The following is a 15,570-nucleotide window of genomic DNA, read 5'->3' as shown; positions in this document are numbered from 1 at the left end:
CTAGAAGAGACCAACACCCTCATCGCCACAACCCCCTTTCAGGTAGTTGTAGAGAGCGATAAGGTCTCCCCTCAGCCTCCTCTTCTCCAGACTAAACAACTCCAGTTCCCTCAGCCGCTCCCCATAAGACTTGTGCTCCAGACCCCTCACCAGCTTCGTTGCCCTTCTCTGGACACGCTCCAGCACCTCAACATCCTTCTTGTAGTGAGGGGCCCAACACTGAACACAGGATTCAAGGTGCGGCCTCACCAGTGCCGAGTACAGGGGCACGATCACTTCCCTACTCCTGCTGGCCACACTATTCCTGATACAGGCCAGGACGCCGTTGGCCTTCTTGGCCACCTGGGCACACTGCCGGCTCATATTCAGCCGGCTGTCAACCAGCACCCCCGGGGCCCTTTCCGCCGGGCTGCTCTCCAGCCACTCCTCCCCAAGCCTGTAGCGTTGCATGGGGTTGTTGTGGCCAAAGTGCAGGACCCTGCACTTGGCCTTATTAAACCTCATACAGTTGGCCTCTGCCCATCGATCCAGCCTGTCCGGATCCCTCTGCAGAGCCCTCCTACCCTCCAGCAGATCAACACTCCCACTCAGCTTGGTGTCATCTGCAAACTTACTGAGGGAGCACTCAATTCCCTCATCCAGATCATCTATAAAGATATTGAACAAGACCGGCCCCAGAACCGAGCCCTGGGGAACACCACTCGTGACCGGCCGCCAGCCGGATTTAACGCCATTCACCACAACTCTCTGGGCTCGGCCATCCAGCCAGTTCCTCACCCAGCGAAGAGTAAACCCGTCTAAGGCACGAGCCGCCAGTTTCTCCAGGAGAATGCTGTGGGATGAATGCTCATCTATACTCTGACTCTCGTCCAGAAAAGCTTTTACACAACAGGAATTCAGGGCAACAACTCAAACCTGACAGTCGAGACCTGAAGTCAAAACCATGCCTTTTTCTGTTTAGAAGGCGTGCGGTTCAGTCGAACAAGAACACCCAGCACAAGCTTTGCTCAGCTATACTTAAACATCCACTCCTATTTCTCTCTCCTGCCCAGTCTCTCCCCAGTGATGGTGGAACTGCTGCCCACCTGCAGACATGTCCACTAACCCGTGCACAGCAAAACTCATCTGGCTCTCCAAAGCACATTTTACTGGTCCCTGGAGTACATCCTTAACATCTCTTGCGAGTCATCTGTCTCACACACATCAAGTTTCTAAGGGAGCTGAAAACAGCAGCCATGAGTTAGATGTTGTTCGGAAACGGAAACACAAACCTTGTCCCTTGCTAAACATACACTGAACTGGAAACGGCAGAAGCCGATGTCTCGTCTTACCCCAGTATCCCCTGATTGACATTTCACTGAGCTTCAAAGCCCGCAGAGCTAACCAGTATCACAAGAATAAGGCAATCACCTATTAGACCAGCCCTCTCACAAGCAAGGTAAGGAACGGTGTGAGATGACGAGGCAGCGCTGCATTTCAGGTCAACTGTTCACAGTATGGTTCAGCCTTTCGTGCTACAGTCAAGCACAGAGCCTGCTCTGAGCACTGACCAACACAAACGTATTAAGTTATTCCACCAGCAAAAATGGGGAGCCGTTAAAGAGCGGGGCCTGAACGCTCCCACTGATTTATGCCGAGAGATTTTATTGCTCCATGTCACTTGTTACGTTAACAACTGGCCGAGAACTCGAGCTTCCTGTTCAAATGTCCATTATCATTATTTAATTACGGAATGACAATTCAGTAGAACAGTGGCGGTTCCACTACTGATGCCTTGTGGCCTGGCTGAGCCACAGGAGAGCAACTGGGCCGTATGGTAACATCTCAAGATCCTCTTCGGAAACCAGCACTCATCCACAACTGATGTGAACCCTCACCTCTACACTTGAATCGAGTTAGGCAACACGTTACCCCAACAGAGACACAGGGAGTTACATCCCAGAGCTCTTACAGAAACCGTACAGCTAGGAGCGGTCCCAGGGGATGTCTTCCCCACACAAACGTTCCCTTTCAGCCCCCGATGATCCCCAACCAAACCAGTCTGACAAGGCAGTTATGAAAATGAGCACATACTTAAACTCTTGAGACTGCAAGCCTTCAAAGTTTCACCTCGTGGTACAAGCAAGCCCAAAACAGCATTTAAAAACCATGCACAGCTCTGCTATTAAGAACAAGCCAACCACCAAAAGCCCCATTCTTTGAACAAAGCCATACAAACCTCCTTCGAGGTATACACAGCTATCTGACCTGGCAAAAATCACAGTTGAGCCCAAATTATCAAACCACAGAAGTAAACCCGACAATGTTCTTGCAAGCAAATTTCTTCTCATGCTGTGAGGAACTTGAAAGGGGCTGAATGCTACACCTCAAACTTTATTAAATAGACACAAGCCCTTCGTAAACCCAGGGACATAGCCCATGGCTTCCTACCTTCGTAGCAGCCCACCTACGCAGCGCACGCATTCTCTGCCGGCTCCTGAGCGAAGCGGTTGCTGTACCAAAGCCACCCGAGTGGGCACCTTTGAAGTAGAAGCTGAACATCTTTGCTGCGGTACCTTTCATGTTCAAAGCAGTCACAAAAGCCAAGCAAGGAAGCCGTTGCTCTTAAAACATTACCGTGCGTGTTTCCAAGATGAATAGTTCCATTTTATAATTGACTTTCAGTGGTACATGTGAGTTTTTAGATGGGAATTTCTTACAGAACTCCTCATTATATCGAGGGTCCACCCCTCATCTGTTGTATGTGGGAAGCGTGAAGCCTTGTAGTGTGTTCCTGTATTTAAAATAAGTAGCTATGAAGCCATAAAGAAAACTGAATATTAAACTCAGAGGATTATTTTACCACTAGCAGTGGCCCTGTTCTTCCCTTGCGTGCTCCCTGCCTAGGAGTGACAGCACCCTAACTCATTCCCAGCCCCAGCCTACCGACACTGCCCCACTGCCCGAACGTCCGACGTGGGATTTGCCTTCGCAGCAGCACTGTCCAGAGCTGGAAGACAGGCTGGCCTGGCAGAGGAAGTGCGTTTGTGCTTTCTTCCACTCCATCCCTCGCACAAGAAAGGAAAAGGACAAAGAGAAGCAAGATCTGCATCAAGCCACAAGGTGCAATAGGTCTATCACTATGCTCACAGCCATCTCAGCGGGTAGCTGAGCACAGGCTCTGGCTCCCTTTTCCAGTCTTCCCAGGGCTGGGAGCATCTTTCCAGCAAGAACCATTTACAGACCCTTATTCCGTAATTTTTGCAACACAGGCACCATTTGGAAACACTTTGGCAAGTCGGGCAGGATGAGATGAAAAGGAAATGAGCTCACGTTTGCCTTCGCTGAGTTATTGTATTGCCAAGACACAGACACATCCAGAGACCAGGTTTCAACTCAGAGGCCTGGCAACAGCATCAATCACAAACCCAGCAAACCCCACACCGCTTCGCCTGTAATAACCCCTAACTTAACCACTAGCCCAGCTCCCATTTGCCATCCACAAGACCCATCCCAGCACCAGAGCCCAGCTGCAGCTAGGCAATAAGCAGAAGATACCTCACACGAGCTTGTAAAACTGACAGGAGCCAAGCCGAGAAGAGATTCGCATCCGCTGGCAAGCCGCACACAAGTCTCTCCTCCTTCTTTGCAAGCTGCTTAGCAGAACTTCGGGGGAACCCAGAACACAGCTACGGTACCATACAAGCTTTACAGCAAAAATGAAAAGCAAGCCTAAAGCTTCCAGTAACCGACCGTAAAACTCACACCGGTTGACAAACACAGGTTTATTTCTGTTCTCAACTGAAACAGGACTCGGTAGGCTCATTACCTGCAACCCAAGCGCTCTGCTTCAGAAGCGAGCTTCCAGGCGCGGAGACTCGCGGGAAGAAGCCTTCAGATGTACAGTATTTATATCACAGAGTACACAATAAATTACTATCTACATGCAACATACCTACAAAAAGTTACATACAAAGTAAAAAAATACAGTATTTTCTGCTCATTTTTTGTTTTAAATTTTTTTCTGTACATTTTTTAATTTACATTTTTATACACATTTTTGTAAACTTTTTGTATTTTTATAAAACTGAAATCACGTTAACAGTTATCAACTTAGGGCAACGCTCTTACCCATCTAAAACAATGCTTGCACCTACAAAACAGCCTTTACCTCATTTGCCCCTTCATTTCTACTTTGGCATCAACACACTTTACGCCATTGTTCTGCGGTAATTAGAAGGCTCGCTACCTAGCCATGTTCTCAATACGGAGAAACGCAATCATACTTCAACTTGTGCTTCAATAAAGAAGTTCAGAAAAAAACCATTACATTAACTACTTCATTAACACCACATTTACCTGGTATTACTGCATAATATCAACTTTTCCTGCATTAACTGCTTTACATAAGCATGCAAACAAGGCTGATTATGACTCAGTAACATGAATATACTGAAAAACAACTACAAGGGTTAAACATTAAAAGGAATGTAGACTTAGCAAGATTTACCATGTTAATAAGCCTAAGCTAATGGTATGGACTGACATGTTAACAGTTAATATCTTAAACACACTGAAGTATACAACGTGAGTTTCAGTGTAAAAACATCTGTATTAAACAAAATATGAAATCAGTCCCTGCCATATAGTGTATACGATCCTTCAGTGAAAACTAGTATTGGCCAGAAACCTCCTTCTTGCCATGCATACTCCTGTTGTGAAATAGGCATTCCTGAGGTTTATAAAAAACAAGCTTTGAAAAACCCAACAATCTATTTGGAATACGCAACTGAAGATCCTGCTTAAAAGGAGCACAGCACGTAAAGTGTTAAAGCGCTTTCAGTATCTGGCCCATTTGACAGTAAATAGTTTCAGCCTGGTACCAAGTATACATACGGTTCCACATAACCTACTCAGCCAATTTGATAGCATCCCAAAATACTCAAGGGTGAGGGTGCCCTCAAGAGGAGCCTAGTCCAACCTCCTGCCCAAAGCAGGGTCAACACCGATTTCAAACCGAGCTTGAGGTTTTGTCATGTTGAATCCTGACAACCTCCCAGGACAAAGACAGCACAGCTCCTCTTGGCACACTCCCATGCTAGACTGTCCCCATGGAGCAAACTTCTTCCATTAACTGCTAAGTCCACATTTCAACTCAATGAAACCCTCTCATTCTCACTCCATGCTTCTCAGTCAAGACCCTGAAGTCTCCTCCTCAGCAACCTCCTCTGATACCAGAAAGCTGCTGATCGGTCCCGTTTTGCCCCACAAGGCTGCTTTGCGAGGCTGAATTATGCTTGGCCTCTCTTCACAGGTCCTGTGCCCGAAATTGCTTACCCATCTTGGCAGCTTCCCACTGGACTTGCGCAAGTTAATCAACGTCTTGAGCCCAAAACTGGACACCGTTCCAAACGAGAGTGGAAGACAATTAAAGGGAGGAAAAAACCTACTTCTCTCACTCTATTGGCTAAGCTCCTGTCAACAAAGGCCAGGATGCTGCCAGGGCACACGGCGAACGTGTTTAGCGGCTAACCTTTTTGGACCACCAGATGCAGGGCTGCATTCACGCTTGTTGACAACAGAACTAGACATCAACTTCTCTGCCGAAGCAGGGACCTGAAGGGCTTTTCTTCCTTAATATTACAACAACAAAAAAACCAAGGCAGGCATTCAAAGCATTGATATACCACAGCAATTCTTGCCTTAACACAGCTTACAGATTACCACCTCATTTATTATTGCCAGAAGAGTCTATGGTGCATTAAAAAGTCTCAACCTAGTACAATCAAGACTTAACATGAGGACCGACAGCTAAGAGTTTGCCACTTGGTTTTAGGTTTGAGTTCAAAGAAGAAGGTGCCTTCCAGATCGCTCGGAGAACTGCTGAGGCTTTCTTCTCCGCTGCTCATATCTTCACAGGAGTCTTCACTAGAAGGAACAGTAGGAAAGGTAATTTAAACAAAGCACAAGCCCTCGAAAGTGGCAAAGTACTCGTCAATCCTGTGTATTCTTGCAAGCTGTTCTGTTCCTCGTATAACATCCCAGACCTAAATGCTTCTCAGCACTAAGGCTGAAATCATAACAAGGTGGAATTTCTTTTCTCCTAGAGCCAAAAATATCCTACCAACCAAGAAGCCACTGTTCAAGATATCAAATATCTTTATAAGACTTAAATGCTTTTAAAGCCTCCCTGCCTTAAAAAAAGGAATGCCTCCCCCACCCCACAAAGCACCTGTTCTTTCTGAACATCAGAGTTCCCCCCTCTTTTTTTTTTTTCTTCTATTTAAGATAAAATTTAAGTCCACCAGTATTGTCAAAGTTAACAATTTTTTTTCTTCAGTAGCACTTGAATAAGCCTAGGTGCACAGAGCTGCCATTAACATTTCCAGAAAACGAGAATTCAACAAATTAACCAGCAGGTGTAAGTTTTACCAACCTCTCGCTTTCATTGAAACATCCACCCTCTGGTATCGTTGGCAACTCAGGGACACTGTAGTAACTGTTTTGTAGATTCTGGGCTGTACGTCTCGAAACAATCCAAACCAGCTTTTTATGATCAGGCTTACAACACTCAGGAGAAGAATAATCTGCTAGGCATTTTGAGACCAGTTCCCTCCAGTAAAGTAGGTCACTATCACTTATCTGAAAAGCAAAAAGAGAACCTACTCACACACAGGCTCTGAAGATAACCCTTCCCTCCATTTTGCCTTCTCAGAAAAGACATAAAAAAATACCAGTCAAGATCTAAGCGAGTCATAAGTCTGACACCTTTGTCAAAGTTGGGCTGCTTTTCAAGGGGAACTCCTATACTCCTCCTATAAATGTCCTTGTTGAAGTCCGAGTTGACAGTTTGCCTATCAGGTGCTGTTATAACATTTTCATTATCACTTCCAAAGGAAAAAAGAAACCAAGACTATGCAATTTTAAAATGGAATAATCTCATGCTTTAAGGAACTACTTCGAACCCTCAAGAAACAGGATTAGTTCAATTTGACACTAGAAGTGAAAAGCTTGCTTTAGACCATCAGCTGATATAGCGTGCAGCTAGAACTATAAATCCCATGTTAAGTTATTCAGGCAAAAAGAATAACCAGCCCCATAGTCATTGTAGTCCTACCAACAGATTCCAAGTTTCTCTAGAACATACAGCTAGAACGGTACAAGTTAAATCAGCTGCTTGTTAAAGCATGTATTGTGTAGGCATTACGTCACCATTGCTTCTGGTTTTACACATTTAAGCTTAGGGGTTTTTAACCATAATCCTTTTGATTGCCAGGCAGCTGCCAAGATGCGCTAGTGCAAAATGACGACCTGACTTCATTCTCTAAGCAGCAGTTTTTTGCATTTGGCATTCCAGCAGTGAAACCCTGTTGGTTACAAGGGTTTCAGACAGATGCTGAAAGACCCGTTTCATCGCTTATTTCAGCTGATGCCAAACAGTACCTGTAAAGACTGTACACCTGCAGCAGAGGTCCCTTAAATATAGCTTGGTACATGATTCACCTCATCAGTCCCAAAAACTGCAAAAATGATCCACAGAAAATGTTTACCTTAGAATGCTTTTGAACACGCAGAAGAATCTCAAACAGCTCAACAGATTTCAAAGTCTGAACTTCTAGAGTGAGAAGGCACAAGGCCAAGACAGATGGCTAGAAGGACAAAAAACACCACTCAGCATGACATCAATCAAAACCTACTCCTAAGTGTAAGAAAGCTACTTCCACTTACTTTTGCTTTAGAGAAGACTAGGCGACAGTTGCAAGCTTTTAGCTGTGCTTCCAATTTGTCGAGATTCAAAACTTCTTTCCTGTAAGACACCCAACAGAAGTAGCATTTGTATCAACAAGCGTTCGCTTGTCAGGAAGTAAAAACCAAGGAGCTGCCTCCTCTACAGCTAATGCCATAATCCCTTAAGAGGCAACTAAAGAGAAGAAGGGCTTAGCAAGCGTATAGACCACCACTGACACGCAACTCCACTCACCTTTCTGAGGTATGACAAAGTACAATAGTATGGTACAAGTGCAAGAAGGTTAAGGCAGTAGTAGCTTTAAATTCAAAGTGCAACTTTTCGGAAATTATCTTTTCCATCCGTTTCAGGTCAGACACAGTGCATTTACATTGGCTGATCCGGATGATCTCATGAGCAGATGGAATATTGCATTCTTCTTCGACTACTCGGGCAGCCAGTTGGAAACAACAAACTCCAATGCAAGATAAATGCTTCGGTTTCACCTAAAAATAAGAGGAAGCACTATGAAAACTTCCGCCATACACACTGTGCTTATCTAACAGCAACACCAACAGCTCACCCATACTAGGTGAGCTGTTTTGAATATTCACAGATCAATAGAAAGAGAGATACGCTTATCTCAACTAGACCTACATCAGTCAGCTCATACACCTCACCCAGTCGTAACTTGTTTCATCACTTAAGTTTCAGCAAAACACAGCTGGCAGAGGCAATACTGCATAGCTTAGTCAAGTTCTACAGCTGAGCACCCTCTATTGAAGTTGTTCCACATCACCAGACAACAAATAATTGCAGCGAGAACAGTAATACCCAGCTTCTCCAAGCGGCAGTGCTCAGTTACCCTCATTTAAAGCCTATGCAAATCCAGCCCGAGCCTGTTCCAGGCAGTCCTATCCCTCCACAACTTGCTTCTACCTCTGCTATTCTCCCCCATGCACCAGCATAAGGTTTTGTGCAACCTCAAGGACAGTCAGACCAGAGAACTGATGCAACTTTGGTTTTACTGCCAACTGCTTTTGTTCCTTCTTAATTCCTCCTGAGTGTTTTACATCTACATGGTGAAGACTACTGATTTATTAGAAGAAGAAATAAACCATGCTTCTACTTGCCTTTAGAAGTAAAAAGAGGCCCCAGTATAAATTAGTTAATGAAAATCACACCAAAGTAAGCTCAACTCTCATGCAAGAACTGTACTCCCAAGTTTACAAAGGAGGATCACTGAAATGTTGCTAGCATAGAATGAGTAAATAGCCACCGTTACCTCCTAGATCACAACCTCCCCCTTTTTGTCAGGCAAGAAAGTTCACAGGAAGCTCGCATATTCCCAGTTGACACTACAGCAGGTCCTCTCCCCCCAAAATACCTTCATAAGAGCCAAGAATCTGTCCAGAATGTTCACAGTCAACACAAATGTTTCAGTTGCAAAACCAAAAAAGTTGGTCAAACTCCAAAGATCTTCCACCTTGGCATTCCTTTGTCTCGGAGACAGAGTATTTTCATTCTATGGCAAGAGAAGCAAAGTCAGAATTACTCAGTGGCAGCAACGACCACTGTGACTGCTCACTCCCTAAGTCATCTTTTACTTAGATGGAAGGGAAGCAGTACTTTTCTTCCCTAAATACGTTATTTCTCACCACTTCAAAAAATTAGCTCAGATACTTGAGACTCAAAACACACCCAAGGTAGAGGGATTACAGCCAGGTCCTGAGTCCCACTGGTGCAATACCCAGCACAACGACATTTCCAAGTAGGCACTTGTTGTTCAAGACAATAGTTACCAAGTGCGTGCATACACAGTAACTCCTGACCTCACCAAAACTGAGATGACCAAACTCAGCTTATTCTGCTGTCTGCCTGCATGTCAATATTTAAGCAACAAGAGTTCTGCTTTCAAAACAAACAGACTGATTTCAGAGACTTTTTTCATTAAACATTACAGCCCTTTCCAAAAAGCTCACAGGCATCCAAAGGAATGTAAGCCTTCCCGAAGCTCAGTAAGAAACTCTGATCATTAACGTGGAAATGTTTATGCTTAGTTTTTTGCTCTTAAGCACGGAGTGCTTGTGGGTTCCTTTGCCTAGACCTTGCTAATGAGAAGCTGGTCACTTCCCCATTTGTTAATTGCCTACTTGACATCCCAGCTTTCCTGCAGCGGTACAAAGCACCCGAGAAGAATATTCCACTTTCCTTGGTTCTGTCTTCACTCCAAGTTTAAATAATAAATGCCTAAGTATTTTAGTTGCCCTGTAGCTCAGAGCTCTTTGATAACGTAGTGTATGTTAATAACAGCTGATTGAGTTGAAACAACAGGCAAGCAGCGTTTACAGAGTAAAGCATTAACTTTCCGAGGTTAAGGCACATCTCCCTTCACGCTCGCAGGTTTTTTGTTTGGTTTTTTTTTTATTAAAAAAAAAAACGGTTATTTGCTGCCCTGGGGAGGCTGCCTGGTCCCTCCGCGCCTACCCCAGCCCAGCTGCCTGCTCCCCCCTCACCTCGGCGGCGCACTCGATGAGGCTGAGCCCCTTCTCGCGGGGCTGAAACCGCCCCTCCTGCTCCAGGTGGAGATTCAGCTGCTTGAACAGCCACAGCGCCTCGCTGCTCATCTTCTCCCCCGCCTCCGCAGCCTTTACCTTTACGGCAGACACATGGCGTCAACATCTGGCAGCTCGCCCCCTCCACCCCACCCCGGACAAAGGGAGCCGAGCGCCCCTCGCCCTCTCCAAACCCACACAGCACCGGAGACGCGAACAAAGAGACCCGACAGGACGCCCCAAGGCGGGAGGCAGCCCGGCCTTGCCGCCACACTCACCCGGGGCGACGGTGAGCGGACACCGGACCCCCCGCCGCGGCCCTCACCGCTCGGTTCCCCCGCGGCGGGGAGGGGGAGGCGAGCCCGGCTCCGGTCACCCCACGGATGCGGGTCGGTTCTGCCGCTGGCACCGCATCCAGGCAGGGCCGCCTGCGCCCCCGCCCGCGGCGGGCCCCGCTCGCCTCCCCCAGCGAGTCACGGCGATGCCCGCGACAGCGACACCATCCCCAATCCGGTCCCAGCCGCCGCCCCAGCCCCGCATCAAAATGGAGGCAGCACGGCCCCGCCCCCTTGTTTTTGTTCTGGCGGCCCGCAGATGGCCCCGCGCGGAGCGCTCCTTGCTAGGCCCGGCCGGTGAGGCGCCGCGGAAAAGTAAAATAGTGCGCTTGGAACTGCGCACCCTAGAGGGTGCCCCGAAAGGGCCCGGAGGCCAGGACGCTACGCGACGCGACCATCCAGCGGCACCCCGGCTCGACGGAGAGCGGGCCGGAACCGCGCTCCTCCGGCGGGAGAGCTAGTCCGCAGCGGAGGGAGACAGGATGGATCCGCTTCACTCCTTTAAAGGGACGCGAGAACGGCGCCTTTGTGCCTGCCGACCCGTTTTAAAAAGTCCGCCCAAACCCTGCCCCGTCCTGATTGGTCCGCGCTCCCCAGCCGCTGATTGGCCAGCAGATCGGCTTCCCCCTTTCCTTCCCCAGCCCGCGGGAGTGTGTTGTTTACCGGCAGCGATTGGCCGCCGATCGAGGATGGGTGTCCCCGGATTGGTCGGACGAGTTCTACCTCTGCCCCGCCTACAGCTCCGGGCCTTAGCAACCGGTGACAGGGCCGTGCGCGCGCCGCGTGCGGGTTACCTCACGTTGAGGGGGGGGCGCTGGGTGCCAAGCGCCGGAGCCCAACCGTCCCTCGGCTCCACAGAAAGCGCTGCTGCCGAGAAACGCCTGCCGTCCCCGCAGCTGTAATGAAGGATGAACACAAATGCTAACCTGTTGCCCCCGAGTGGGGCAGCCTGAGGTAGCTCACTTTCCCTGGGTGTAACTCCCGTGTGTCTGTGTGGGACCCTTCACCTCATGCTGCTTCTTGAGGGTTCAAGACGCCAGTCTGGATTTAAAAGCCCCATTTAAAAGCTTCAAACCAAATTTATTTCCAATCTGGTGTTTCAAAGCTTTTAGGATGTGCATTTCCAAGCTTCTCTTTATAATGGCAGGCCACTTCTGTGGAGCGTGAATCCAAGATCCGATGCTTCAGGTGGAAGATGGCTAATACGCGGAGAGCTGGCAGCTGCGCTGGTGCCTATCGACTCCCCAGCAGATCGTTACTCTCAGGTTCCGTCAAAGGGCTTCTCACTGCAGCTTAACGGAGCCCGAATGACAAGATAAAAGAGGATCGCGCAAAATAAATCATCGTTGGGAGGATTTGTGGGACCGTTTCAACGCGTTCCATGTTCTGTCTATTTTTCACGGACACAAAGGAACAAATGTCATAGGACAAACCCAACGAAACCACAGTGACTTGTGATGTGTACATACTGGAGACAAAAGTCTGTGGTGGCGGCTCGAGCAGATTAGCATTCAATTTGATCTAGTGAGGTTCCGCAGCTTCAACAAACAGAAAATGTTTATGAAATGTCACAGTCTGGAAAAATAAGCCGCCTTCTCTACAAAACAGTCAGCAATGTTGCTATGCCAATCTCTATTTCTAGGCACAGCTCCTGTCTGCTATGCCAGTGACGACGGCCAACAATTTCTTCAAGTTTATTTTGACGACAAGCACTCTTAGATTCCCATAAACATGCACAGCTTTTCCTCGGGATATTCCTGATGCAGGCCAGCGCTCTTGTAGGTACCATCAGATGTACCTGAGCGCTCTTAAACACAGCAACCCTGCAAGGTGAATGAACCAGCATGCCGACTGGCGGGGGGGGGATGTGTGACCGAAGCCAGTATTTCAAGGGATAAAAGTGGTTTTAGGCAATGAAGTAAGAGTTGTGGATCTGCTCCAGTTTGAAAAACAATCATTACTGCTAATGGAGTTGACTTCAAACTGACTCCGTGCAGTGGCGTCATCTAGGTAATGTTTACAGGATGAGGCTCCGAGCTCCAGTCTCTTGTTATCCAAACGCCCTTGGCGGTCGCCGCTTTTTTTCTACATTCGGAAGTATATTTTGCCATCACAGATATAGAGCAAGGATGTTGTTCCTCCTCTGACTGCTGTATCCAGCCACAGAGTGGAACACACGTTTTCTGTTCACCTAAACAGCAAAAAAAGTTCATTTTGTAAACACATAGCATGACAATTCTAAAAATGCTAATTCTGACATTTACTTGAACACATACACTGCTTTCCCTTTACTATTTTAAACCTAATAGAACAGTCTGCAAAATTATCATTCATGTATCTCATATATAAATAATTTGGGGGGGTGGGAAGCTGTTAGAAGAGCACAGCTCAGCAGTGCTTTCACTGCAGCCTTGCAGCAGAAGGGCTCATTTTCTACATTAGGAGAGAAGGATCCCTGCCCCATCTTTGTTTCTCTGTAATTAGCCGATCTGTTGCAAAGAACTGAGTAGGATCAAGGAGAAAAAATAAAAACAAACAAAAAACCAAACCCAAACCCTCATCAGCTTTGCGATTATAAACAGGGAAAATTAGTCTGCTCCCTGTGCTGTCTGGAGCGGCAGATCAATCAAGTGTTGTGGGTAAAGGAGGAGTGTGGTAAGGTCTAGAAATAAAATCTGGGTTAGGTTTTTTTCACTTATGCAAGGAATAATTTTCTTTTAATGTGGCATTTATTTGTGATTTAGGGAAGTGTGTATGTGGGGGAAAAATGAGAAGTGTTTCCAGTATTATGAGAAAACACTATGTATTCTGCAACATGCTGTGCCTTACAGAATAGCAATGCCTTCCTGACATCCTTTGGGAACCTAAAGATGCCGTCAGCGAAAATAAAGTTATAAACTCCTTAGCTACAAATGCTATAGCACTCATTATTTAGAAAGAGTGACGATAGCCTATGAGAGGGGAATTCTTGAGTTACACTGAACTGGAAGGTTGGGCTGAAATCAACAAAAAAAAAAAGGAATTAAAACTGGAGGAAACCCCATCTGAAATCTTTTGGGATCCTAATAAAAGCGAAGAGTTATACCAGAGCCTTAAGCTCTGCAAGACCAATTTTAAACTAAATAAAAATATTTGTTGTTATGTGAGACTTTCCAGTGCCGCCACTATCTTCTGATATGGCTTGGCAAAACTTGTCCTGGCACTTCTGCACAGCATTTCATGAGCAATAGTTCTGGATGGCTAATAGCCGTCTATCGACTAGCAGGTGACGGTATCAGAAATGGTAATTGGGCCTTGTGGCATGTGGATTTCCAAACTGAAATAGGATTACAAACCTTCACGATTAAGGGACAGGCAGTAATGAACACTCTAGACACAAGCAGTCGGCCCACTCGGCAGTTGGACACCGAGGTAAAAACGACAGGGGGTCACTTAGAACAATAGTGTCCTTTGAACCACTTAACCAAAGAGCTCCACAGGCTTTACAGCCACTAATTAATCTAAGTGCCCCACTGCTGTCCCATTACACCGGCATGGAGGGCAGCGGCACCAGGAAAGCAGCAGTGCTAAAAACTGGATGGCAGAAGTCACAGAGTTGTGACTACTTCTCTTCCCATAAGACCAAACTGCTGCTACGTGATGATTAGGGACTTAGCACCTAATTCTGCGGGAAAAAAATGCGTCTAGTTTGGTCAACATCCTTGTTTTCTGCAGTGATGGAAGAGGCAACAGCGCATGTGCGAATCAGCATTTTCTTCAAACATAATTCAAGCTCATTTGAGAATACGGGTAAAGTATCAAACATCAAGAGAGCCTGTGTCAAATGAGATGAGCCCTAGCATCCTTTCTCTCCTTGGGAGCTGCTTATTCTTTCATAATTCCTTAAGAGGCATCACATAGCGGGGGGAAAAAATCTCTCTTTTAATTAAATGGGATGATTTGACAGGTGCTTGCTGTTTAACTGAGGGGAGGAAAAGTAGGTTCTTTAAGCAAATAAAATAACCTCAGCGTGTGCATTTTATACAGAAATATACGTATTAGAAAACACATATAAAGGCTACATACATACCTATATGTACATGCATATACAAACGATTCCAAGAAATGTTTTGCAGATTCTGTCGCTTTTAGAAGCAGTGGGCCCGGCGCCTGGTGATAAAAGCTATCAAAACTGAAGCCTTTGCACAGCTTCCCCTCACCAGGCCCTTTGTGAGGGAACAAGACTAGGAGACGAAACGCTTCATAAATCTGCCAGAATTTAAAACTTGCTCCCCTGACAGAAGCCCCTAAAGGAGAGTGGCGTTTGACCCTCTAGTAGCCATCAGAGTAAATGTCCCCACTGGTACAGCTCCCATCTTCAGTACAGAGCAGTGTAATTTCACACTTTTCCCCTTGCGCTCATGGAAGCTGCTCAAGTCGAGAATTCGGAAACGAATGGATTTATTCAGATTTATTATGTGCTTCCTAAAAAACCAAAGGAGAGCAAGGCTTGCCGATCAAGGGTTAACGTAAATATGAGGCTGCTGTTGGGGAAAAGGTTCACCGGCAACACGAACAAATCTAGAGACAAGCAATGACAGTGCACGTATGTCTGTCTCGGTGACCACACCCCGAGTTCAAAATAGCTGTTGAAATTAGGAAGGGAGGGTGCAGAAAAAAGAAACCCAGCTTGTTTGCTCGGGAGAAGGGAGCTATGCTTAGCAGAAAATGTTTTGAGCGACCAAGACGCAAACACAAATCAATGGAAACTCGGTAAATTTAGGACAGGCTGTAAGCTGCGAGAGATTGGGATTTTTGTCTTGCTCCTGCAACGTGTGGCAAACCAGCACAGAAATAGCATCTAATGCCGTTAATGGGTAGGTGAGAGAAATTTCCATTACAAGAGGAAGCTCACCACAAAGGGAAACGCAACTTAGCCTACACAAAAACATTTATAACGGCACAGCTAGGCTGTTTAGGTGTATTGCTTTGTTTT

General features: G+C 46.6%; 1 protein-coding gene across 1 annotated transcript; it reads right to left on the bottom strand.

The window, feature by feature from the left end:
* Positions 1–5,771: 5,771 nt before the first annotated feature.
* On the bottom strand, positions 5,772–10,332 carry CCNG2 (cyclin G2; the record flags this gene model as incomplete). Its single annotated transcript, XM_081998750.1, has 7 exons — positions 5,772–5,907; positions 6,416–6,621; positions 7,530–7,628; positions 7,708–7,786; positions 7,961–8,211; positions 9,093–9,230; positions 10,222–10,332. 7 exons carry the CDS (start codon positions 10,330–10,332, stop codon positions 5,772–5,774), a joined length of 1,020 nt encoding a protein of 339 aa, XP_081854876.1.
* Positions 10,333–15,570: the final 5,238 nt, after the last annotated feature.

The sequence above is a fragment of the Phaethon aethereus genome, assembly GCF_964289735.1.
Source record: "Phaethon aethereus genome assembly, chromosome: 4".
NCBI classification, from domain to species: domain Eukaryota; kingdom Metazoa; phylum Chordata; class Aves; order Phaethontiformes; family Phaethontidae; genus Phaethon; species Phaethon aethereus.
Note: the sequence above shows the minus strand (reverse complement) of the source record. Positions and strands in the feature narration are given on the sequence as shown.